This window comes from Cnephaeus nilssonii (assembly GCF_951640355.1).
Source record: "Cnephaeus nilssonii genome assembly, chromosome: 8".
Classification (NCBI taxonomy): domain Eukaryota; kingdom Metazoa; phylum Chordata; class Mammalia; order Chiroptera; family Vespertilionidae; genus Cnephaeus; species Cnephaeus nilssonii.
The window spans coordinates 40,463,751-40,488,320 of NC_137079.1; the positions used below are offsets into that span (position 1 = coordinate 40,463,751).

The window sequence follows — 24,570 nt, forward strand, 5'->3', positions numbered from 1 at the left end:
TCTTCAGGAAGATTTAGTATTTCGGGATATGATTTTTAATATTCTTGAGACAGAAAATGAGAATCTTTCAGGAAAGAAGTCTGCCTTTTCTCTCTTCCTTGATGAGGTTTGGAGCGGGGGCAGTTCAATGTGGCTTACGTTTCCAGGCATCTGAGCTGGGCAGAGAGCAGAGTCTCGCACTTCTGTCCTCCCAGAGCTGTGGTGGCCGGAGCATGCTCTCTGGAGTGGTGTTACTTAGTTCTTCCACAAGGGGAAACGGAGGGATTGGGCAAGCATGTCCTGCCCTACAACTGAAATTCCATCATTACTGCCAGCCGTTCGTTTATGGGAAGGGTCCTGGGCTTGGAACCGGGAGATCCAAGGGTCACCATCTGTGTGACCTTCATTAATTCATATAACCCTTTTGAACTTCAGCTTCCTCATCTGTGAAGTGGTGATACTACAACCATAGAGTATGGGGTAAGTTTAATGAGATAACATGTGTGATCTGGCAAAGTCATGTGAGCCCAGCCCGTGTGGCTCAGTGGTTGAGCGTCGGCCCATGAACCAGGTGGTCACCATTCAAGTCCCGGTCAGGGCACAGGCCCAGGTTGCAGATTTAATCCCCAGTAGGGAAGCATGCAGGAGGCAGCCTATCAGTGATTCTCTCTCATCCTTGATGTTTCTATCCCTCTCTCCCTCCCTTCCTCTCTCTGAAATCAATAAAAACATATTTAAAAACATCTTTTTAAAGTCATGTATATGTTATAGGGGCTAAAATTTTCTTAAGTCTGAATGACACAACTATGTATGATCCCCATAATCACCATTTGTTGAGTTCCTTCCCTGTTATGGGCATTATATATTGAAATCCTTCAATAACCCTGTGATGATTATAAGAAAAGTTATTTTCCCACTTTAAGATGCAGATATGGAGACTTAATAAGTTGCCCCAAGGCCACATAGCCAATAATCAGTGGAATCAGGATTTTTTTGAAAATACTTTTAATATGAAATTTTCAGACATACACAGAAGTAGATTAGTAGAGTGGTTCTCAGCTTGGGTGAACAACAGAATCACCTGGAGGCTTTGTTAAAACCCAAATTGACTGGCCCCATCCCCAGAATTTCTGATTCAGTCTGTCTGGCGTGAATTTGCATTTCTAACAAGTTCCAGGTGATCCTGATGATGCTAGTCTGGGCCACACTAAGAAACATGGGTCTGGCATTCTGAACCCCCAGCTACCTGTCACCACCTCCAATAATAGTAAACATTTTTGGGACCAGGATTTTAATCCTCAGTCCCTACATCTGCCCCTAACTGGTCTCTGAACTGCCTTCCTACCCAGGAGGTATGTAGAAACTCTTTTGCGAGTCATATACATTATGAATATTCCATCCTCATCCTCATTATCTTCAAATAAGGAGCTTTAAATAAGTTGTTTGAAATCTGACTAAATCAGGCTTTTAGAGCCTTTTAGCTTAATTACTTGACCTCCTCATTTCAGAGTTCTAAAAATAGCTTTTATGGACATAGGAAGAATTAAGAATTTCAGACCATAATGCTTCAAAGTGAGGTGGGGGGCAGTGGCTATTGGCCGGAAAAGAATCTGTAGTATGATTTTAAGATAGAATTATGTATACAACCACCATGGTGCATCGTTTTCTTTTTTGCTATCACATGTGTAAACATGGCAGGCAGAAGCTGGGATGGTTGTATGTGTGAGAGACACATGCTGAGCCAGCCCCTCAGGCTCTGTCAGGATAGATGACACTTCCAGTCTGTCTTTGCAAGGGCAACTGCTCCATTCCACTCAGCCTTCTGCTTGTGTGCTCCATGGGCGAGGAGAAAGTCCCCTAAGTCCTTGCTGTCCCTTCTTTCTTCATTAGCATTATCAGCCACATCTCCATTGAGCTGACTAAATGCAAGCATTTAGGGGGTTTTCAGTAATCGGTATGATTATCTCTGTTGTTAGCTCAATTTCCATTATTATGTTTCTCTTACACTGTTTTCTAGGTACTATTGATTTGACATTTTTGCAGTCTTTAATTCTGTTCATTTTAGTAATAGGGTAATAATTTTGGAAAACCACGGTTATTTATAAAACTGACAATACAAAACCCCAAACTCTTTTCCTTCTGATTGATTGATTTTGAGTGTTCAAGTTTTGCTAATGCTGCCAAGCCTAATTAAATAAAATCTTCACTCAGTGACAAGTTCTCTAATTTGAATGCTTTTTAAAGTGCTGTATAAAAAGGGAATTCAACATCTATCCATGCTTATAAGATAAAAAAGTAGATTAACAATTATGTCATTCTTGGGGTTCGGAGGATAAACCCACATTTCATTGTGAGAACTATATTAAATGTCTGAGATAGGTGGTCACTATACATTCTAAACATTCTCGAATCCATTCACTTGTGGTTTAATGCTCAGGTTTGAGCTTGCTTCTCAGTCCAAGGCTCTCTCTTTCTCCACTTTTTAAAAATATCATGTGCTTATGCACGTTGTCAAAGAAAGTGCGAAAATTAAAACGCAGACGATGAGAGGAAGAGCATGGACCACAGGCCAGGAGACATGGGATCCAGGCCCAGTCCTGCAGCAACTCCTCCTGGGACCCGAGACAGTCACTTAACTCCCATGCTCCCTGGTTTCCCTGTCTGTAAGACGAGAGGGCTAGACCAGATAATCTCAGGTTCTAATGTTTGCACAACTGGAGTTCTAATGTTACTGAACCTCCAGCTCCTTTGAAACAAGCATGCTTCTGAAGAGCTGCCAAGACCGGTGTTCCTCGCACACTGATGAACAGTCTGGAGAAGAACATGTACTACTGAAAAGGAATGCGATCCTCTTTTTATTATCAGGGACTCCTAAGTTTTAATGTCCTGGGTTAAGGAAAGGAAAGAAGAACATGTCTATTACAAGGTGGTGAGAGATCATGTTTCATGGCTGGAGGATGGTACAGGGTCTAGTTTTGTCTCGGTCTCCTTCTTCCTTCACCAGTTTGCTGGCTTCCTGAGGGCCCTTCTCTGCATAGCCCACCTGCCACTCTGGCCTCATCTTTCACCACAGGCTATAGGCCAGGGGTGGCTTTGAGACATGTGGCATACCAGGTGAGCTAATCATTGGTGCTCCCGCAAATGGGTGCATTTCAAATTGTATGCTATTTTAGATGAGAGACCGAAGGCTGCTTAGGGCAGAGGTGCAGCAGGGACCCTTGTACGGAGCCATTCCTCTCTGACTCCAGAGAAACGAAGGCCCTAAGGTGGACCATCCATTGTTTGTCAAGCATGCCCATCTGCGGTCACGTAGTTCACCTTTGCAGTCACATAGAGTACCCTTTCAGATAGGAGTTCTCATAAATGTGGTTTTCTTCATCGAGTTGGATTTCCAGTGATACTGTAGCTCCCTAGAGACTATGCCCCAAGCCCTTGGCCTGCTGCCACCCCAAACCCTTTATGCAACTCTGCCCCAGCTGTTGTGAGCTGCTTGCTGCTTCCTGAACTCACCATGCTTAGAGGAGGACTTGTCCTGAAGCTAGTGATGCTTCAGTTTCAGGATCCCTTCCAAGGCCCTGGGAAGGGACTCCAGCACCTTCATATTCATAAGTTTATATGTTTTTAACACCCCTTCCTGCAATTATACAGATTTCAGGCCCCACAAAACCTGGTTCCATCTATGAGCATGCTCTCTGGCTTCTCCATTTTCTTTGCAAGGAGTCTCCAATCCACTCTGAATCCTGGCTAACTTGTTCTTCTCTTAGACTCAGCTCTAACAACTTCCTTTAAGAAGCACTCCATGTTGTTGGGTTCCTTCTCTCATCCAACATGTTTTATTGAGTGCCTGTTCTATGCCAGGTGCTTTTCTAGGTGCTGGAGAAAGTAGTGGAATAAAGCAGAGAAATCTTTGCCTTGGTAGAGCTTGTAGTCCAGTTGGGAGGAAGTCAGGTTCATTCTGGTGGGTCAGACGTCACTCATGGGTTCCCATTGCTGTGAGTCATCCTACTGTAACTGTTCACACATCTGTCTCCAGTCTGAATTGTGAACTCTCTGGGTGGGGGCCATGTCTTTTTTATCCTGGTGTCCCAAAGACCTGGCACAGTGAGCATGGATAGGCTGGGTAAAAGTCTGGAGAGAAGAAACTCATAACTGCTAGTAACATTTGCAAGTGAGGAGGGGAGGCAGCTGCTAATTTCCTGTGCCCCCCTAATTATAGGAAAACTAGAGACCCGATACATGAAATTTGTGCCAGGGCCTTGGCTCCCACTGCTGTGGCGGCCGCCTCTGCCTCGGCCCCCACCCACCGCAGCTTTGTCCAGAAGGAAGGATGCTTGGAAGGACGTCCGGTCTAATTAGCATATTAGGCTTTTATTATTATAGATGAGGGATCTTCCTTCAAATGTGATGACTTCAAGAAGCTCTTGGTGGGATATGTAGTGAGAGTGTGCACAATAGAGTAGTGCAGGAAGCCTCGTGGGGCCACACTGATTATTATCTGGCTTCAGAAGCCCCTCCTTCTCATTGCAGGCTCGTTGTCCCCCTCCACAGCAACAGCACTGGTGTCCTGTTGGCAAGGTTGAAAAGGGACCAAGTTCCATGAAAGGTTTTTATCTCAGCTGATCAAGTAACTTTCATAGCCATGCAGATAAGTCAAGAAAGTCCTAAATTCTTCATAAGCAGAAATGATGACTTTCTCCTCTCTTATAATAGAATGCTCAAAGAGTTGCCATTTCCTTCATTTGCTATTTCAAGAAGTGGCATTTGGGGTTTCAGCTTATGTTAACATTTAATTATCAGAGACATATAGGCAAGAAGAAATGACTAAAAAGGTCACAGGAAGCTTCTCGTGCCAGAGAGAAGAGCAATAGAATCAGTAAGCTTTTTATTTTTAATTTAAAATTTTTTTTTGTTAATCATCATCCGAGGATATTTTTCCCATTGATTTTTAGAAAAGGGAGAAGGAAGGAGGGAGGATGGGAAGGAGGGAGGGAGGGAGGGAGGGAGGGAGGGAGGGAGGGAGGGAGAGAGAGAGAGAGAGAGAGAGGGAGGGAGAGAGAGAGAGAGAGAGAAACACATTGATTGGTTGACTCCTGCACACACCAACCGGGCCGGGATTGAACCTGCAACCCAGATACACGCCCTTGACCAGAAATCGAACCCATGACCCGTTGGTGTGCGGGCCAACACTCTAACCACTGAGCAACCCTGGCCAGGGTGGAATCAGTAAGCCTTTTTGCTTAGCTCTTCCCATGGTATTCTAGGCTTCATACATGTTTGGCCAAAATTGAACTCGTTTGTGGTCTGACGCTTTCCAGTTGTGCTGGATTCTTAAGGAATTTCATTTTCCTGGCATAGAGAAGACTCCCTGGTTTCTGATTGCCTGTGGATCTGGAATTTCAATTTGCATAGACGTTGAGCAGCCAGACCTGCAGCAGCAGATGCTGTAGGAAAGAGTGAGTTCAGAGAGCCTCAAAGGGAGGCTAATGGGAGGGCATGTGGGTTGTGCTCTTTGGCACCTGTGAGATCCGCATGGTCACTGGAGGTTTGCCGTGCTGCCTGCTGCTTTGGCCAGTAGATGGGGGCCGGGGGGCCTCCGTATCAGGGGCTAACCCGTGCACAAGTTGTCCATTGGGATGGAGCTCCTTCAGTGTTCTGATCACATGGCCCTGGCCTCAGGCCTGGCCTGGCAGTCTCCTCCACGGAAGCCAAGGTTTTGATTCTCTGTTAGAAAACCATCTGTGGGTCCTGGGCCTCCCAGACTCCCCAGCTGAGTCTGTCTCCATCTTCTGCCACAGAACCCTCTGAGAAGCATCCCTTGGGGTTAACTGCTTGCCCCCTTTCCTCCTCCAGAATCTTAGGTCCTGCTGCTCTTGCAGCTTGCCTACGGGGTGGGAATGGCTCTAAGTGCTTCTCTGTACACCCTGAACCTCCCCCTACAATTGTTGTTCTTTTCAATCCTTCCTGACACAAACTTCATCAATACTCCTCAATTCAGTTCATAATCTAAGCATCTGTTTATGTTTCTTTTGGGCTCAGTCCCTGAACTCCAGTGTCATCTCTATTTATTATTGTACAGTTAGTTTCCTCTGTCTTTGGCCTTTTGTTTTTTCTCTTTTGTGAATGCCCCTGCCATTGTTGTCTGTTTTATTTCATACATTCCTGGTGGGTGCAGGAAAATTTTTGTAAACAGATTGGTAAAATTGAATGTACCTAGAACACTAAAAAAAATAAAAATAAAAATCTAAGATCACTGTCATGCAAGCAACACATTTAATATTATTATTATAATAATAATTATTAGTAGTAGTAGTAGTAGTAGAGGCCCGGTACACGAAATTCATGCACAGGGGGAGGAGGAGTCCCCTTAGCCCAGACTGTACCCTCTCGAATCTGGGACATCCCTCTCACAATCTGGGACTGCTGGCTCCTAACTGCTCACCTGCCTGCCTGCCCGATCATCCCTAACTGCCCCCCATGCCAGCCTGATCACCCCTAACTGCCTCTGCCTGCCAGCCTGATTGCCCCTAACTGCCCCCCCACCAGCCTGGTGGCCCCCAACTGTCCCCCCCTGCTGCCCTGGTTGCCCCTCACTGCCCCCCTCTGCTGGCCTGGTCGCCCCTCACTGCCCTCCCTGCCAGCCTGGTTGCCCCCAACTGCTCCCCCTCTGCCGGCCTGGTCACCCCTCACTGTCCCCCTCTGCCGGCCTGGTCGCCCCTCACTGCTCCCCCTGCCAGCCTGGTCACCCCACGCAGCCTGCTATTCAGTTATTTGGTCATCCCTCGCTAACCCCCATGCTGGCCTGGTAACCCCACGCAGCCTGCTGGTCAGTCATTTGGTCATCCCTTGCTAACCCCCCTGCCAGCCTGGTCGCCCCCCACAGCCTGCTGTTTGGTTGTTACTGTGAGGGTGTCGTGACCAATTTGCATATTACCCTTTTATTAGTATAGATTATTATTATTATTGTAGAATGATTATTATGTGTTTACAGTTTGCCAAGCTCTGCCAAGCGTTTTACCTGCATTAACTCAATGGAGCCCAATAATAGCTGCATGTAACTGCACAGCTCAGCTTTCTTAACCACTTTATTGCCTTCAGTTTGATCAATATGTGTGTGATCTATGACCCTATCCGGGCAGATCCAGGTTTTGTGAGCATTGAAGCTTAGAATTTGGGGGACCTTGTTTAAGAACAATGATTCAAAGTTACCAATACAAAATAAGGCATGGAAGTGAATTTTTAGAATTTGAAAAGAAATCACAACAAATTACAAATTTTAAAAAGCTAACTCAAACCATAAACGTCAGAAATATAGGAAAACCATACATTTTAATCAATCTTTTGCTACATTTTAATCAACCTCTTGACACAACTCAGTAATACTTTCTTCCCTACATTTTTTTGGCTTTATACTGTGATCATCTCTTCATATGATCATGATTTTGTTTTATCATTCTGTCGCAAGGATAGATCATTTAATATTTCCCGTAGTGTGATTAGTTGAAATTTGTATTTTATTAATCATAGTTTAGAAAAGTTTCTTCTAGCTTTGCATTAGGTAACATCATATAAATTCTTAGGACTGGAAAAATATCTATTAGGTTTCTTTCTTATATGAGCTATATGATTTGGGGTCATTCTCAGTTTGTACAGTAACTTATCTTAAATGCCCCCAAGCAGCTCTGGGGCCATGCAAATTGGGATCTGTCTGTATTGCCATATATCCAGCCCCTCATTCTACACTTCCGTGTCATGAGTCAGGACATTGGGTAAACTGACACAGTGGGTGTGTTCCTACAAATCATCCTAATAAGACAAGATGCTGAACTTGACACATACATAGTACCTGGAGAGGAGTCTGTGCAAGTGAGGGGCATTACGTTTTATTACCCTCACAGTTAATATGTCTCTTGGTTCTGGGCTGGATGCTCCGGGGACACAGAGATAATGAGACGTGGCCCTGCCCCAAGGCACTAATAATTGGGGAGATAAGCTGATCATGGAACATTTCAATCCAAGCAGAATGAACTGCACCCCAGGACTGCTACTGCCCAGGGATGCAGTAGTCAGAGACGAGAAAGGCTACCTCTTAATGGGTTAAGGGAGGTGGTGCCCCAGTTTTATGGCCAAGTACTACATGCCCTGGGCTAGAACAACCCTGCTTTAACGTTTTTGGCATATTTGTTTTTGAGATTTGTTTTTTAGAGGAAGGATTCCACTGCTAAAATAAAAAATTTGGAGACCACTGTCTGAAGGGCTGTAGGACTGTGACAAGTGCAGAGGTGTGAGCGGCAGGCTCATGTCAGAAATGGTGAACTGCATTGCTTATGTCATGGACCCCAGGGCTAGAGATGTGTGACGGGAACCTGCACTTCAGCCTAGCCAAGGAGAGCTGTGTTGTCAAGGAATTCAAAACTTTGCCCACCTGAAGAATTCTTATTCTTCTATCAGCACCCTTAGAGTATCACTTCCTCGGTGAAGTGAAGAAACTTCACAGCCCATGGGCGGCAATTGGCTCCACCTCCTCCCTTGACTCTGTATGTAACCTGTGCCAGCACCTCTCACTGTATTGAATTAAGTGTTTATGAGCCTGCCTGTCCAGGGTGTCTTCAACTCAGTTTCATGGCTGTTCTCCAGGGAGTGACAACCCTCCCCACAAAACTGTATTTAAAATTTGGAAACTAATGTGTATATACATTTTGGGGGAGGGCGTGGGCCCAGGTTTTTAAAAGAGACTATAACCCCAAGGAGGTTAAGAAGCTCAGCACTGAGCTTGTTCCCCCTCTGAATTTACAAATTCCAGCATAGTTCCTGGACATCATTATATACCTGGGCTTCTTCAGAATCCCCTGGAGAGCTTGCTTTAAGCACAGCTATCCGGTCCCCACTCCTGGAGTTTCTGCCCTAGTTTACTTTTGTGTCAATGCGCAAGGCGATGCTGATGCTACTGTCCGTGGACCCAGTTTGAGAACCATTGTTGTAGTCTGCTGTAAATGGAAGGTACCACGTCCTCTCCCTTTCTGATTTCATAACCTGAGAAATGAATGTCTATAGATAAGGACTTTTAACCTCCCAAACTGGGTAGAAATCTGAAGGCGTTGTGTATGTAGATCGAGTTACATGTTTCACACACTATGAAAGCAGCATAACCATGCACTGCAACAGTTCTGAATGCCATAGACTCAGGATAGTTGAGGCCCATCATGCTTAGGAAAACACAGTGCCCTTGAATATTTAAAATTCAAACTGGTGAATTCTCCTGGTTACAAAACATGGTGTTTCCGATGGTTTAGGAGCAGCTCCATTCATGACCATTGGCCAATTTGGGTAAATCTGGGCACAGAATCTTGCTTTTGATAGAAAATAAAAACTTAGCTCTTGTAGCTCTGTCACCTGGAGAAAGATTGAACTTAAGCATGTTGAGATGTCTTTAAAACCAAGGCTGTGAGCCAGATCTGTGCCAAACCTCTTTCTTCTAAACCAGGAGTGGGGAATGGGGACTGGCTGGCTGGTAACCAGCCTAATTTCATTTTAATGTGAAGGTGACGTTCTTTTCACCAGTGGTGCTTTAGGTCAGTCAGTTCCCTACCCTTGTGGGCTGTCCCCCAGCTCATGTGACCACTCGGAAAAGCTTAGTGAAGCTGAAGAACAGTGAACAGCTCTAACCATTGAACCATCCGTTTAAAGAAGAGTAGAAAATAGGCGTTTATACTCTTAACCAACAATTTAGCGGGTAGATGATGTGACTGCCCATGGACCCACCTCAAGTCTCCCAGTCCCCTCTCTTCTGTTATTTCTTTTTATATCTTCTTTTTCTCTTCATCTTCCTCCTATGTTTCCTCCATCTCTGCATCTTCTTCCTCCCTTATCTGCAGGTGTCTGACTCTTTTGCCTCTTTCTCCCCCCATCTCCTTCCCTCACCAATCTCCATTTTTCAGCCTGATCTCCTCTGATAACTTTATTTCTTCCTCCTCAGGGCCATGTGTCAAATGGGGGCATTGTGCCAATTATTTGTATTTGAAGCGAGAGCTTTTTGCCTTGTTTTTAACTTAAGTAGCAGGTGAGTCATTCAGGGTTGACCCCTTTTCCTTGGAGTCAGTGGTTTGTCCTGGAAAGTGCTCCCTGCTACTGCTGAAGACCTCTGCCCCGCCAGGTCTCTAAGGAGTCATTTCATTAAGTGACCTAAGGGTTTGTACACGTTTCAAAGCTTCATAATCCTTGAGACTAAAGAAGACAGATGTGTCATTCTTCCACGAGGTCTCTCTGTTGTTGAAATCAATCCTGTAGGCTTTCCTGGTTAACATGCATCATTCATCTCTGACAGAAATGTTGCTAATAAACTCTCCACAATTTACCTTGGTTGAGTAGTAGTGATCCCAGATCATAACAGGGTAGCCTAGAGAAGAAAGAGTTCCAGTGGATGAAAGACTGCCTTCTAACCGGCTGGTTACTTGGGGGAGAAGGGAGGGCACTCTAGGCAATTAACTCAACTTGTTATCCTCAGTTTCCAGCCTCAGTAAAACAGAGCAATGGTTTCATGCCTACCTTTGGTATTAAGGGGTGTTAGAAGATAAAGAGAGGCATATTAAAATTTTTAAGAGTTTATTTGAGCAAAACTCAATTCAAATCAGGCAGCACCAAACTGGAAATGGTTAGGAGCATTCAACTGACAGAAGCTGGGGAGAGACTCATATAAAGGGTGGGAACAAAGAAAATAAATTATTTGATTGACTGTAGCCTAAAGTCTAGTTGGCTGTTTGTGATTATTTGTCTTTAGTGGTTTGGTTTTGTAACCATGAGGCATTTACAGGCTTAGATTTTGGTTTGCTTACATAGGCTGCCAGGCCTTAGAGCACCTCAGTCTAATGGTCTTCCTGTTTAATTAGTTTAACAGTGGATTGAGTGTGATCACCTGTGTGAAAATATGCAAGTTATTGAACGTTACACACTGGCACACAAAAGTAATACTTACATTATATTCTGTCTTTAAATATTTCCAAGATATCTTCAGGCAAAAACTAATTCATCTAATTAACAAAAACATTATTTTGGTATACTAAATAGACTGCTGACCTTAAACAAATAGACAGTCAGATATTTCTCCAGAAAAATGGGTTTGTTTGGGAACAACAAAGAATTGCAATTCGGGACATGTGGTCTAATAGCGAACCACATGCAAGTCCAGAGAAACAAAGAAGGGAAATACTCTTTTATGGACTTGGGGGTGGGGGCCGTTGTAAAGGAAGATCAACGCACCAGCACATTCCTTGTCTGGTGAGGCCATAGACAGTCCTTTTCTCTCTGTGTCCTCCCATAGCGCTAGGGACAAGAGAGCTCTCCAGGGTCTCTCTTAAAAGGGCACTAATCCCACTCATGAGATTTCCACCCTCATGACTTAATCAGCTCCCAAAGCCTCCACCTCCTAATATCATTACATTGAGGATTAAGTTTCAACATATGAATTTTGAGGGGACACTGACATTCAGTCTACGGCAGAGGCTTTTATGACCACATCCCTTCCACTCACATGCCATTGGCCAGAAGACAGTCATATGGCCACACCTAACCATGGGGAGGCTGGGAAATGTAGTCCAACTGTATTTGGAGGAAAAGAGACAGATTTTGGGAACAGGTAATAGCCTCAGTCACAATATCCAATTTAGATACTACATATCAGATGTTTTTCATATATTCTTAGTTAATTATCATTGTAATATATAAAGCATTTGTTGATATTATATTAGATGTTTTTTTATTAATATTTTCAAAAATAATCTTGCTCTGTGTATGTGTGTGTGTGTATCTATTTTAACACTCACATACTGTGTTATATAGTTAGTTAAATATGTATCTATATCCCTGACCTCACCGTTAGTGCCTTGCAAATGGGAAGTGACCAGTGAACACTATGGCAATGAATGGCAAAGATGAGAGAGATTTTTTACTGAGAAGAGTAACTTTGGGAATAGTTAGAAAAGGCAAGTTATCTCTTTTCTTTCCCCACTTGCTTGTTGCCTCTTTGCCCTTCTCAGTGCATGGTAGGGATGGCCATCTACCCATGAGGTTCACCCATAAGCACTGGTTTAAGTAGTGCTTTTATTCTCCCCCTGTTTGCCTGGTTTTTCTATGTTTAGGTATTACATAGCTAAGTTGTAAATATTTCAGGATAGACTGGGATATTTTGAGACCCAGAGATGAGTTCTGTAGAGTCTTATATGAAATAGTGAGCCCTGTGGATGCTTTAAGCCCTGAGCCAAGAAAAGGTGGTCATGGCTGGAGCCACTGTGGGCATCCAGCCTCCACTGCTAGACCATGGCTGGAGCTCTAAGTGGGCATCTCTGGCAGAGCCTAAAGCTTGGAAGGGGACTGACCTCGCCAGGGGTGACCCAAGACATGACTGCAAGTTCCACCAGAATCCATAGCCTCCTTTGTGTTTAAAGAATTAAGCAAGCATGACTATATATAGACAGAGTGCCACGAAGTGTCTTCTTTTTCTTTGAAAACAACTTTTATCTCTTGGTTCTGATTCTTCCTGGTAGCAAAACTAACACACTTTAATTATAGAAAAGTAGGAAAATGCAAACACACATACAGTAGAATTTACAGAGTTCTTTAATCTTAAGAAATTGCTTGCGTCTATAAGAATGTTCCACCCTAGACAGTGTTGCTAAGTAGTTAAGAGTGTTGGTCTGACCACCAAAGGGTCAAGGGTTCGATTCCTGTTCAAGGGCACGTACCTGGGTTGCAGGTTTGATCCCAAGCCCTGGTCAGGGGCATGAAGGAGGCAACCAATAGCTATGTCTCTCTTGAATTGATGTCTCTCTCACTCTCTCTCCCCCCCCTCCCTCTCTCTCTTCCTCCCTCCCTCCCTCCCTTTGAAAATCAATGGAAAAAATATCCTCATGTTGAGAATTAACACAACAAAAAGATTGTTTCAAGTGCTTATCTTTCACCTTCCAGGCCAAGCCGAAGCTGATTGAGCCCCTTGACTATGAAAATGTCATCGTCCAGAAGAAGACACAGATCCTGAACGATTGTTTAAGGGAGATGCTGCTCTTCCCTTATGATGACTTTCAGGTAGGTAACTTTTCAGATTCTGCAAATAGAATCATGCAGTTGATCTTTACAATTACCATCTATCTATTGCTTTATTGTTTGTTTAATTTAGGATTTTTAAAAGATGAAAAGATGATGCTATTTAAGAGGGAAAATTATGTCATTATATTCTTCAGGCATTCTTTCATGAGTTGATTTTTTTTAATGGCATTATTTTTGCATATATATGCAGATGTGAATTTATATGTTATATATGTGTGTATATGTATGTATGCAAACATGCATATATACAACATAGATGTCGTGTGTGTGTATGTGTGTGTGTGTGTGTGTGTGTGTGTATGTGTGTGTTTTATCTTGAATACAAGTACTGTTCTGTGGGCTGCTTTAATGGACACCAGTGCCTCCTATGTCTTGTGAGATTTATTTGAAGAGGAATTTAGGTTTTTTTCCTAGTGCCTTAGAGTCTTAAGGTTGAGATTTGCTGGGGAGAAGTAGAGGATTTTGTCATGCATCCTTTTAGGAAAATGCCATGAGAGAGTCTTTGAACTGTGTGTGAGCTCACAAAGAAAGGTTTGGAGGTAACAGGTGTGTCCTGACGCTTACCTCTCTGGTGCAGTGGCAGGTGCTGTTCTTTGGAGCTTAGTAGCTGCTAGCAGAGGACTCAGCTCAGCTCCTGCTCTGAGCTGTCCTCCAGATTGTTGCCAGAAGCCTTTCAGATTATGGCCTGTGGCTGAGTGACTCACAGGAACTCTGAGGGTAGTGTGGAGCTCGAACATTCTTCCTCCAGGAAACCCATACAGTGGTGTTAGATACCTCGTAACCTGGAGTTACCTCAGTCTGTTTGGAGGTCTGGTTACTTCCCTGGTTCTCCTGGAACCTAATCGCCTTCTCTACCTCGAGACTTCTCTATCTGATTCTTTTATGACTGAGCCCTGTCTTGTGTGAATTGAGCTGCCTTAGTTTTTTAACAACTTCATTCCTTGTAGTTTAATTTTAAAAGTACTACATACTTGTAAACAAACAAAGAGGCACTATTGGAATACTTGCCATTAAAACCCCCCTACCCACCCCCCCTTTCTTTCTAATCCCACTCTCAGAAAATAACCTATTATATACAATTCTGTGCATACGGAATTGTCTTTAGAAACTTCCATGTTAATGATAATTGTTCAATTATATTCCGTAACATTTTCTTTCCCCACCAAATTTAAGAGACTTCAGTTTACAACAAGGCTGAGAATGTTCACAAATGTTCACTTTTTCTAACTTTTTAGAAGTGCATATGGAGAAAATTATTGTCCTTTAGATCTTCCCTGGAAAGTAAGGATTGCCATGGAAATGAAATTGACCATTAAGTACGTAATGTGATGCTGCTGCCAAAATATGTTCCATTGATGAATGGTTTCAAATCATGCCTAAAAAGATGAGGCTTCGAAAACTTCATTGCATAGACTACCCAGCTAAAGGACAAATGAAAGGAAACCTCAGAACCATGCCTCCTGCCTGTGATTTTGGCAACAAATTAACATGAGAAGTTAATCAGTTGATTACAAATTGCAATCCATGTTGACATATTTTTCCTGAAGTGTGCTCAGAGGAAGCTAAAGGTTATCTCAAGTTTTTCTGAGCATGAAGTACGTATTATTCTTGGTATTAATTAGAGTAACAACATTATTTCAAGTTTTGCAGCCTAGAATGAAAAGTTGTATTTGCAGCCTTGAGGTAAAGTTGCTTAAGAAGCAAACAAACCAAAGAAACAAGACATGGTTAATTTAATTTCATCTTTTATCCCAGAGACAAGGAACCTAAATGTTTAAGCAGTTGTAGAATCAAGTAATTGATACTTTGAGAAAAACGTCTTTGTCTTTTTCACTTGTATCTACTTCTCTCGGGATACCAGGCACAAAGAACTTACATTTTGCTGGCCAAGACTGAACAAGCAAGTGTTATTTTCTGTTTTGGGGAAGTTTATCCAAAGGTTAAGGAGCTTGAATTTTAGCTTAGATCCTCACCACAGTAATTGTGATGGTCTCCATTTAAATTTGGATGGTGTTATTTGTTTTCTTGGAAACTCCTATTTTCCAATCAAGTAAGGCCATTTGCACTGTGCTTTCTTGCCAGTTTGTCTTGGTTATTGCAATAACTGTCTAGTTAGCTGAATAAGCAAAATGTCTTAGCAATGTCACAGATTCCTTATGTCTGTCCATGTTTTTATTTCCTTAGGCAGTATAGACTAGAATTGACTATTGTATTATTAGAGAAAGGGAGCAAATTAGATCAGGTGAACGTATTTTATTTCATATGGAAAAAGATAGCAAGTTGGATAACAAATGGGCCATATAGTGAGCAAAGTACAAGCTGGGGGTTGATTTGCAATACTACACTTCCTGGTTAAACAATATTCGGTAACTATTAATAGAACATTATGTGAGGTTCTTTCAAATATATTCAGGATAATAATTTACTAAAATATGAATGTGGATAGTGATGATACGTTTGTACCATTCTTGAGGACAATGTTGGTATTGGCCAACTCCTAAGGACATCTAAGTGCTATCTTAAAATGAGTCTTAGGGAGAGATTTGTTTGTGGGATGTACTTGCCTAAGGGTCAGGTAAAAATAAAAACCTAAGAGACATGAAGTAAATGTGGATTTTAAAAAACAAAAGGACAATTCTCAGCCATCAGAATATTTATGAAGTAAGGTTTTATCAGCCATGGCCAGAGACAGGAATGCCATGGCTACACTTCTTTTTCCAGAATCATTCCCTGGTATTTTGGGGTCTGTTCTGTTCTTTCTCTATCTTGGATTTGAGGTGCTCTTTACCAACAAAATCTTCTCTTCTTTTCCATCCTTCTAGAACAGGGGTGGGGAACCTCTGGCCCTTGGGCTGTATAAGGCCTGAGAAATCATTTGGTCTGTCCCTGCCAAGGCATTAGGGGTGAGTTAATTAAAGGTTTGACCAAATATAGCAGGCTGATTTTTAAATTGATAATTTTGTGTGGCCCAGGAATGTTGTTGTAAATAGTCAAATGGCCTTTGGCAGAAAACGGTTCCCCAGCCCTGTTGTAAAACCATCTCACCCTCGGAGGCCACTTCAGTTCTCCCCCTCCCCCCACTCTCTTATTTCCTCTAATGCTCACTGTCTTACACTGTGTACATTGATACCTAAGTAAGTACACTGGGCTTTTCTCTAATGGCTTCTTACGCGTTTTGTGTCCAAGTGTCTCCACTATGCTGTGGTCCTGAGGGAGGCTCAGGCACAGTGTCGGTCCCACTCTAGGCCCATCCATCTCCGCATCCACATAATCTCTGCACACTGGGTTCTAGAGTTGGGTACTTTTAGCTTCACTTAAAATGAGTAAAATTATTGTGAATATTGGATAGTTTTCTTTGATGCAGGAAGTAAATATGAGTATCATTGAGCACATGTGGAAATGCCAGAAACTAGATTCGTAAAACTTTTTGCCTGATCAGTGATTTGGATTGGTGGAAGTTGGATAATTTCTGAAATAAAAGAATGGAGGTGAAACCGTCTTAAAAGGCATATATCTTCTGATAGCTAACAAACCTTTATTCTGAGAACTTACTTTTCCATGGGTACATTGTAGGTAAATTTCATTGGGCAAGTTAGATAGAGATGATAACCTTTTTGATTAAAAGGTTTTAGATCAAGAAATATAAGTTGATTTGTTGCTTACAAAATGACAACTTTATATGTAACTGAAAGTAATGCCCAGGACTCCTCCCTTTCCTATCAGAGACATAGAATTCAGTGTGGGTCTGCCCATCCATTTCCAATCATTACTCTCCTTCAAGGGAAGTCCTTTGCCAGATGCTGCTGCTGCTACTGCTGTGACATTCTTAACTGTTGCCATCCATTCACTGAATCTACAGCTGGCTTTTTGAGCTCTTACATCCTGGGTTGTTGCATAGCTTACTAATGTTTGTGTAGTTATTAAAGTGTTGGGATATTAAAAAGGTAGTAAATAGTAAAAGAGTATGTTGGGAAGCAATTTATGGATATCATTTATATTGTATAAATACTAGAGGCCCGATGCATGAAATTCGTGCACTTGGGGGGGGGGTCCCCTCAGCTCGGACTGCACCCTCTCACAGTCTGGGAGCCATCAGTCAGATATCCTTAGCGCTGCCACGGAGACGGGAGAGGCTCCCACCACTGCTGTTGCGCTAGCCAGCCATGAGCCTGGCTTCTGACTGAGTGGTACTCCCCCTGTGGGAGCACACTGACCACCAGGGGACAGCTCCTGCATTGAGCATCTGCCCCCTGGTGGTCAGTGCGTGTCATAGCGACCGGTCATTCTGCTGTTCGGTCAATTTGCATATTAGCCTTTTATTATATAGGATTAGACTTTGGTATGTGATATGAACTAACAAGGGATACAGTTTGTATGGAAGGAATAAAAGAACATATATATCACTTCTGGGGATATATCCAAAAGAATTGAAAGTAGGGACTCAAAGAGATATTTATACACCTAGGTTCATAGCATTATTTACAATAGCCAAAAGGTGGAAACAAGCCAAATACTCATTGATGCATGGGTGGATAACCAAATGTGGTAGATACATACGATATAGCCTTAAAAAGGAAGGAAATTCTGATACATACACAACATGGATAAACCTTGAGGACATTATGTTAAGTGAAGTAAGACAGTCAAAAAAGGACAAATATTGAATGATTCCACTTATACGAGGTTCTGAGAATAGTCAGATTCATAGAGATAGAAAGTGGAATGGCAATTGCCAGGGGTTGGGGGAGAGGGAGTGGGGAGTTATTGTTTAATGGGTACACAGTTTCAGTTCTGCAATATGAAAAGAGTTCTGTGGAAGGTTGGTGGTGATGGCTATACAACAATGATAATGCCACTGAACTGTATACTTAAAAATGGTTAAGATGATAAATTTTATGTTATATATGGATATTTTAGCACAGTTGTTTTGTGTGTTTTTTTAAGATCATGCTACGGGATTTCTGTGCTATGTGGATGTGAAATTGTTGTCATCCTTAAAGCTGTGTGTAAAGTCAAAATGAGGAGAGATTTCTAAGGTGCTCTTTCTACTGATACTTCATAGTGTATTATCAACGTCAAATCTCTTATCAAAAGAATTTTAAAAGAAAGATGGGAGTATAAAGCAAAGATTATTAATAATTGGCAATCCTAGAAATTTTCACTTTTGAAAATGTTTGGATACAGGAGAATCCTCAAGTTCTCAGCATTGTATAGAAAAGTGTGGTTAATCCATTTCCCTTTAAATAACATCCTGATTTTTATTTTTCCTCTGTTTCTTTTCCTCTTTGACTTACATGAGGCTGATAATGATCTACAAACCACTGACCTGAAAAGGAAGCCAGGCCCCGCTATTGACAAAGGGTCTGGAAGTCTCTGATCTCATTTCCCATCTGTTTTTTTGAAAAGAATTTTCTTTTTCTACAGGGTTTTGTCCTCACTTTTTATTATATGCTGCCAAAAAAATTACCTCAATACTTTGTTTTGAACTTTTGATTGGAAAGTGGTTTTTTAAAATAAATTCCTAGAAATTTTTATCAGTCAGAATTCAGTGGCCAACAATGTAACTTTCTGTGAACATTGTGGTTTCTGGGATATTCATGTCTAGGATTGTACCTTCCTGAAAAACCTAGATAAGTAATATTTCTGAATTGACATTGGCCAGAACTTCAGGAGATGAGCATTTTAATTTTAGTTCAAGTATAATGCCTTTTACAGACAACAGGGACAGCTCATTCTTTTATAATCAAACTAGAGGCCTGCAGGGGGGGTGGGGGGGCGCAGTGGGGAGGGTGTCCCTCAGCCCAGCCTGCACCCTCTCCAATCTGGGACCCCTCGAAGGATGTCCGACTGCTCGTTTAGACCCGTTCCTGGTGGGATCGGGCCTAAACGGGCAGTCGGACATCCCTCTCACAATCCAGGACTGCTGGCTCCCAACTGCTCGCCTGCCTGCCTTCCTGATTGCCCCTAACCACTTCTGCCTGCCAGCCTGATCACCCCCTAACCACTCCCCTGCCAGCCTGATTGATGTCTAACTGCTCCCCTGCCAGCCTGTTTGCCCCCAACTTCCCTCCTCTGCCAGCCTGGTCACCCCTAACTGCCCTCCCCTGCAGGGTTGATCGCCCCCAACAGCCCTCCCTTGCAGGCCTGGTGCCTCCCAACTGCCCTCCCCTGCTGACCATCTTGTGTCCACATGGGGGCAGGATCTTTGACCACATAGGGGCAGCCATCTTGTGTGTTGGAGTGATGGTCAATCTGCATATTACTCTTTTATTAGATAGGATAGAGGCCTGGTGCATGGGTGGGGGCCAGCTGGTTTGCCCTGAAGGGTGTCCCGGATCAGGGTGGGGGTTCCCTTGGGGTGTGGGACAGTCTGGGCGAAGGGCCTGTGGTGGTTTGCAGGCCAGCCACGCCCCCTGGCAACCCAAGTGGAGGCCCTGGTATCTGGGATTTATGTATCTTCTACAATTGAAACTTTGTAGCCTGGAGTGGAGCCAAGCCTCCTGCTCGCTCTGTGGCGGCAGCCATTTCTATTGGGATTTATGTATCTTCTATAATTGAAACTTTGTAGCCTGGAGTGAAGGCCTGAGCTGGCCAAGGCTGCAGAAGCTTGGCTTCCTCCATCGCCCGGGGAAACCCTAGCCTCCTGCTCTCTCCAGCTCAGTGGTTCCCACCATTTCTGTTGGAATTTATTTACCTTCTATAATTGAAACTTTGTACCCTTGAGTGGAGGCCTGGGCCCGCCAGGGTGTGTGGAAAGCTTGGCTTTCTCCATTGCCAGGGAAACCCAAGCCTCCCTACTGCTCTCTGTGGCCACAGCCATCTTGGTTTGGGTTAATTTGCATACTCGCTCTGATTGGCTTGTGGGCGTGGCTTGTGGGTGTAGTGGAGTGATGGTTAATTTGCATACTACTCTTTTATTAGATAGGATATGCCTTAAAAAAGAAAAGCGTATTTTTCAAATAGTACTGATCAGGTGAGTTGAAAAGTGTATTGATTTAGTTTATAGTTTATGGTTATACTCCTTGTGCAGAGGGCTCAGCTGGGAGATGCTTAACAGTATAAATATATCATACAGTTTCTGCTTTCAAGTAGCTCAGAACTTAGGAGAGGAGGTAATTAATATTAGCAATAAGGAAGAGAATGTGACCAGTGTCCTGGCATTAAACAGGGGCCCATAGGAATTTATTCTATTAAGTTTGAGATAGTGGGACATTCAGGTGCTAAGAGTGCTTTAAGTGTTGGAAATGCAGAAGCCCAGCCTCAGAGAGAAGGCAGGGTTCACCACAGAAATGTTCGAGTAGCCCCAGGGGTTGTGAGCATGAGAGTGCTTATGGGGCCCCCATCTTGGGGTGTACCTTCCCTGGGAAGAAGGGAGGTGGGAAGCAGAGACAGAAAGTAAGAACAGAACCAGGAAACTTGGAGTTTTGGAAGGCAGCAAGAGCAGTTAGGTTAGAGCTGTGGTCGGCAAACTGTGGCTCGTGAGCCACATGCGGCTCTTTGGCCCCTTGAGTGTGGCTCTTCAACAAAATACCACGGCCTGGGCGAGTCTATTTTGAAGAAGTGGCGTTAGAAGAAGTTTAAGTTTAAAAAATTGGGCTCTCAAAAGAAATTTCAGTCGTTGTACTGTTGATATTTGGCTCTGTTGACTGATGAGTTTGCCGACCACTGGGGTAGAGGAAGGCAGGCAGACTGAGTGGCAGTCACACACTCCTGGCAGATGAGGTGGGAGAAAGGTCGTTAGAGTCGGTAACTGTCGTTGCCAATGAAGATATTTTCTAGCCAGGGCTGAAGAAGTGAGTGGGTTCAGCACAGAGATTGGCATTAAATAGTAGGAGAGAGAAGGAATCATTTGGCTTAACAATAACAAGAGGTTTTTATCAGGATTGGGGAGATGCAAGAATGGGCTAAGGAGGGAAGTCCAGGCATGAAGAAGAGATTGAAGATGCAAGATATTATGGGGATGTCTTTTGAGGCAAGGTGCTTTAGCAATGAGGACTTTGGGGGGAAGAATTCAGGAAGGAGAGAGAGTTCTATCTCTGAACTGCAAAGAGAGGACTGGATATTAAGAAATTTAGAGGTGAATTGGGCTCAGGTTGGCCCAGGTGAGGTGCAGTCTTGGGGAGAGTAAGGAGGGTTTGGAAAGCAGGCTATGGGGAAAAGGATGGGGAGGATCCCGGGTGGTGTGGCTCAGCCATTGAGCATCGACCCAGGAACCAAGAGGTCAGGGGTTGGTTCCCGGTCAGGGGTTGCAGGCTCGATCCCCAGTAGGGGGTGTGCAGGAGGCAGCTGATCGATGATGTTTCTCTCTCATCGATGTTTCTATCTCTCTATCCCTCTCCCTTAAAATCAATAAAAACATATTTTAAAAAATCTTCATTAAAAAGAAAAAAGAAAAAGGATGGGAAGGGGTAACAGTAAGTCATCAGATAGCATTCCTTCTGCTGTGACCAGGGCCACAGCTTTTACCCTTTCTTGCCTTGGTTAATGCAAGAGCCTCCTATCAAGTCTTCTGGATCCTGTCCTTGCTCCCTTCAGCCTATCCTAACAAAGTAGCCAGAGTGATTGTTTAAGAAGTTTAAAAGGCAGGTCACATGACATCGCTTCTGTGTTTAGAGTCCCTTAGTGAAGGCCCTACGATGGCCTGAAGGGCCCGTGTCTACCCACTGCCTCTTTGACTGGCTCCCACTCCTCTTCCCACTCTCACTTGCAGCCACACTGGGCCCCACGGAGAGGGGAGGGGCTCCTATGTCCCTCCTGCCCCCGGGCCTTTTCTCGGGCTGTTCCCTCTGGCTGGTGCATTCTTTACCTAGCTGTCCCTCACCTCCTGCAAACCTTCTCCCAGGTCTTACCTTCCCAGTGAGGCCCTTTGCTACTGCCCTACCCTCCAACCCCCTTAGGCGTTCCTGGCCCTCTTTACCTTGCTCGGTTTTATTTTTTCTCACTGTATTGCCTATCCTCTTCTAACATACTTACTTACATGTTTATTGTTCATTCATGTGAATGCCACATAGATAGAGGAAGAATTAAACCAAGATGATACCTTATGACAGAGATAGCTTAAGCAGGTGGAGATGTATTTATACTGTATCTAAAACAATCATTGAATATTGTTCTTTATTATATCTTATTTATAACTATAAGACTTTATTTTTCTCCCCAAATAGAAAATAAAATCTCTATGAGAGTAGCAAACCATAATTATGGGGTTTTTATTACAAACCATCATTTTTTGAAAATTCACCTCTGCATTTGCAACAGTTCCTACAACAGGGATTTATTCATGGTGGGCACTAAATATGTATTGAAGAAATGGATGGTTTGGGATCTTGGCACGAGCTGCCTTTGAGGTTGTAAGAACATAGATCAAGGTGGCGGATCAGGGGAGTAGAAGAGAAGGAGAGACACAATATGTATGCATGCAAAAACAAAAAATAGAAGTCTTTAAAGAAAAAGATAATTTAGGTTTTGGCCTCAGAACTGAGATGCCATTTAACATATTACCAGGTACAAAATCTTTAGGGGTCCCACAACCTGCAAGGGTCCTGCTGTGTCCGCACCTCTGCCTTTTTTCTCGGGTTGCGTGGCGGAGCCTGGCTACTGCCAAGTGTGTCCTGTGTGGGTTTGAGCAGCCTGTGTCAGCAGCACCTTGAGTGTGTGCATGAAATCCAGAGGGGCCAGATGAAGTTCAGCAAGGTCCCCTGATGTCAGAAGCCCTCGAATCAGGTCTTCCCCATCTGCTTAGCATTTTATCTGCAAAGCATAACCTCTGCTCCATGGTGTTTACTAGTAAAATAAGAGTTTGGATGGCATCCCAGGAGCGGCAATGCTGCTCTGAAGAAGACCAGTGTGGTGGTGTGCTGGTAAACGCATGGGATTTGAGTGAAATGCCGTTGGATGCACTAGTGAAACCTTACCCATGAATGAGGGGCACATGGGGGAGTGTGCCTTCTGGAAGGAAAGTTCATTGGTATACATATTGCAATATGTAAATAGTGGGCATGGTTTAACGTGAAGCATTTTCACTATGCTAGGCGTTCACACAAAGGTTTGGTCTCTTTAGCAACTAGAATTGCGTTCTAAACGTAGACATACAGCACCATACACAGACAACTAGAAAACCGAAGAAACTATGCTTGCTCATACCTCCCTCAAGGTTATGTTACTGAGTGGAATGCAGATGACTCCAAGGGATGATAGATGCTCTGGGTGGTTGGGTCAATGGCAAGATCCAAGACTTAGTTATGTGACCCTAGATGTTAGCCCCAGGTCTGTCGGTTACTAATCTGGGTATTTGGATTAGCAATAAACCCTCCTAAAAGTCACTTTTCTTAATTGGTAATTCAGAGACAACGTTTGCCCTAAAATTTGGATTCTCACAGATGGATGAGAATCCAATGAGATCTGACCGTTCAGGAAAGTCCTTTGTGTACCTGGCTGATGTCCTCCAGTTGGGAGGGAGCTGAGGGGCTAGGGTTCGTATTGCAGCCTTCTTCCTCTGGACTAGGTAACTTAGTTTTATTTTTGAGGATAGCAGTTTTAATTGCAAAGCCATGTCATATGGAACAGGCTGAGCCCCTTACTCGTGGGGGAGCTGGGCCTGCCACTTGTCCCCCGAATGACCAAAAGGCCACTCCTGGTTTTCTGGATACCACCTCCCCCCCACCCCGAAACACACTCTCCCCACTTGTGCAGTGGTATTTCTGAAGAGATTAAAAACAAGCTTCTTTGTAATATCAAACCAAACATAAGCCAAATAGTGGTCTCTTTTGAAAGGATGAGTCTGCTCACTCAGGGTTCTGAACATTGAACTTATTTAGATATGGTTTACAGCATTTGAACAGGCAATTATAAGATATAAGTGGTGGGTTTGAAAAGGTAGCAGAATAAATTTTTTATGACCTCTAAAGGTCTACTGAAATTTTTAAATGTACATGGTATTTTAGGAAACAGGACATTATGCAGAAGCTCTGTGATGTCTCACCAGTTGCTGAAACCCTGTCTAATATGGAACCTCAAGGGAATCTCACAACTAAATAGAATAATCTCCATTAGAAAAAATCTGCCCATTCAACTCAGCAAACATTTAGGTGGTGCCAGATGTGATGCCGGGTGTTGGAGAAGCAAAGGTGAATAGTATAGTCGGAGGTTCTCAAGTCTAATAGGAGATACAGGAAGGTTTTTGAGTAATTTCAGCAGAATGACACACATGCTCATTGAGGGCAGTGGCTGCAGGAGTCCTGAGGTTGGTATGAGCAGCTCTGCAGCTGGGCAGTGGGGTTGGTGCATTAGGGAACCAGAAGGACCCCGTGTTGGAGCCGGGAGTCGGAAGTACCCCGTGTGCTGGAGGGGTGGAGAAGGGCAGGGGAAGCGTCAGGAAACGTCAGTACAGCTGATCTTGGAAGGGCTTAGGTCATATTGAGGAGTTTGGACTTTGTTCTGGTGGCAGTGAGAGTCATTGAAAGCTTTTAATCTGAGGCGTGATGCTACCATATCAGA

At 43.5% G+C, this 24,570-nt stretch overlaps 1 protein-coding gene across 12 annotated transcripts in view; it reads left to right on the plus strand.

The window, feature by feature from the left end:
* DOCK9 (dedicator of cytokinesis 9) overlaps positions 1-24,570 on the plus strand; it is a 286,418-nt gene that overhangs the window by 138,774 nt on the left and 123,074 nt on the right. For all 12 annotated transcript variants that reach the window (XM_079779188.1, XM_079779189.1, XM_079779191.1 and 9 more), the window contains exon 2: positions 12,937-13,053. In XM_079779188.1, the coding sequence (XP_079635314.1) occupies positions 12,937-13,053 (117 nt within the window). The remainder of the gene's footprint in view (positions 1-12,936; positions 13,054-24,570) is intronic.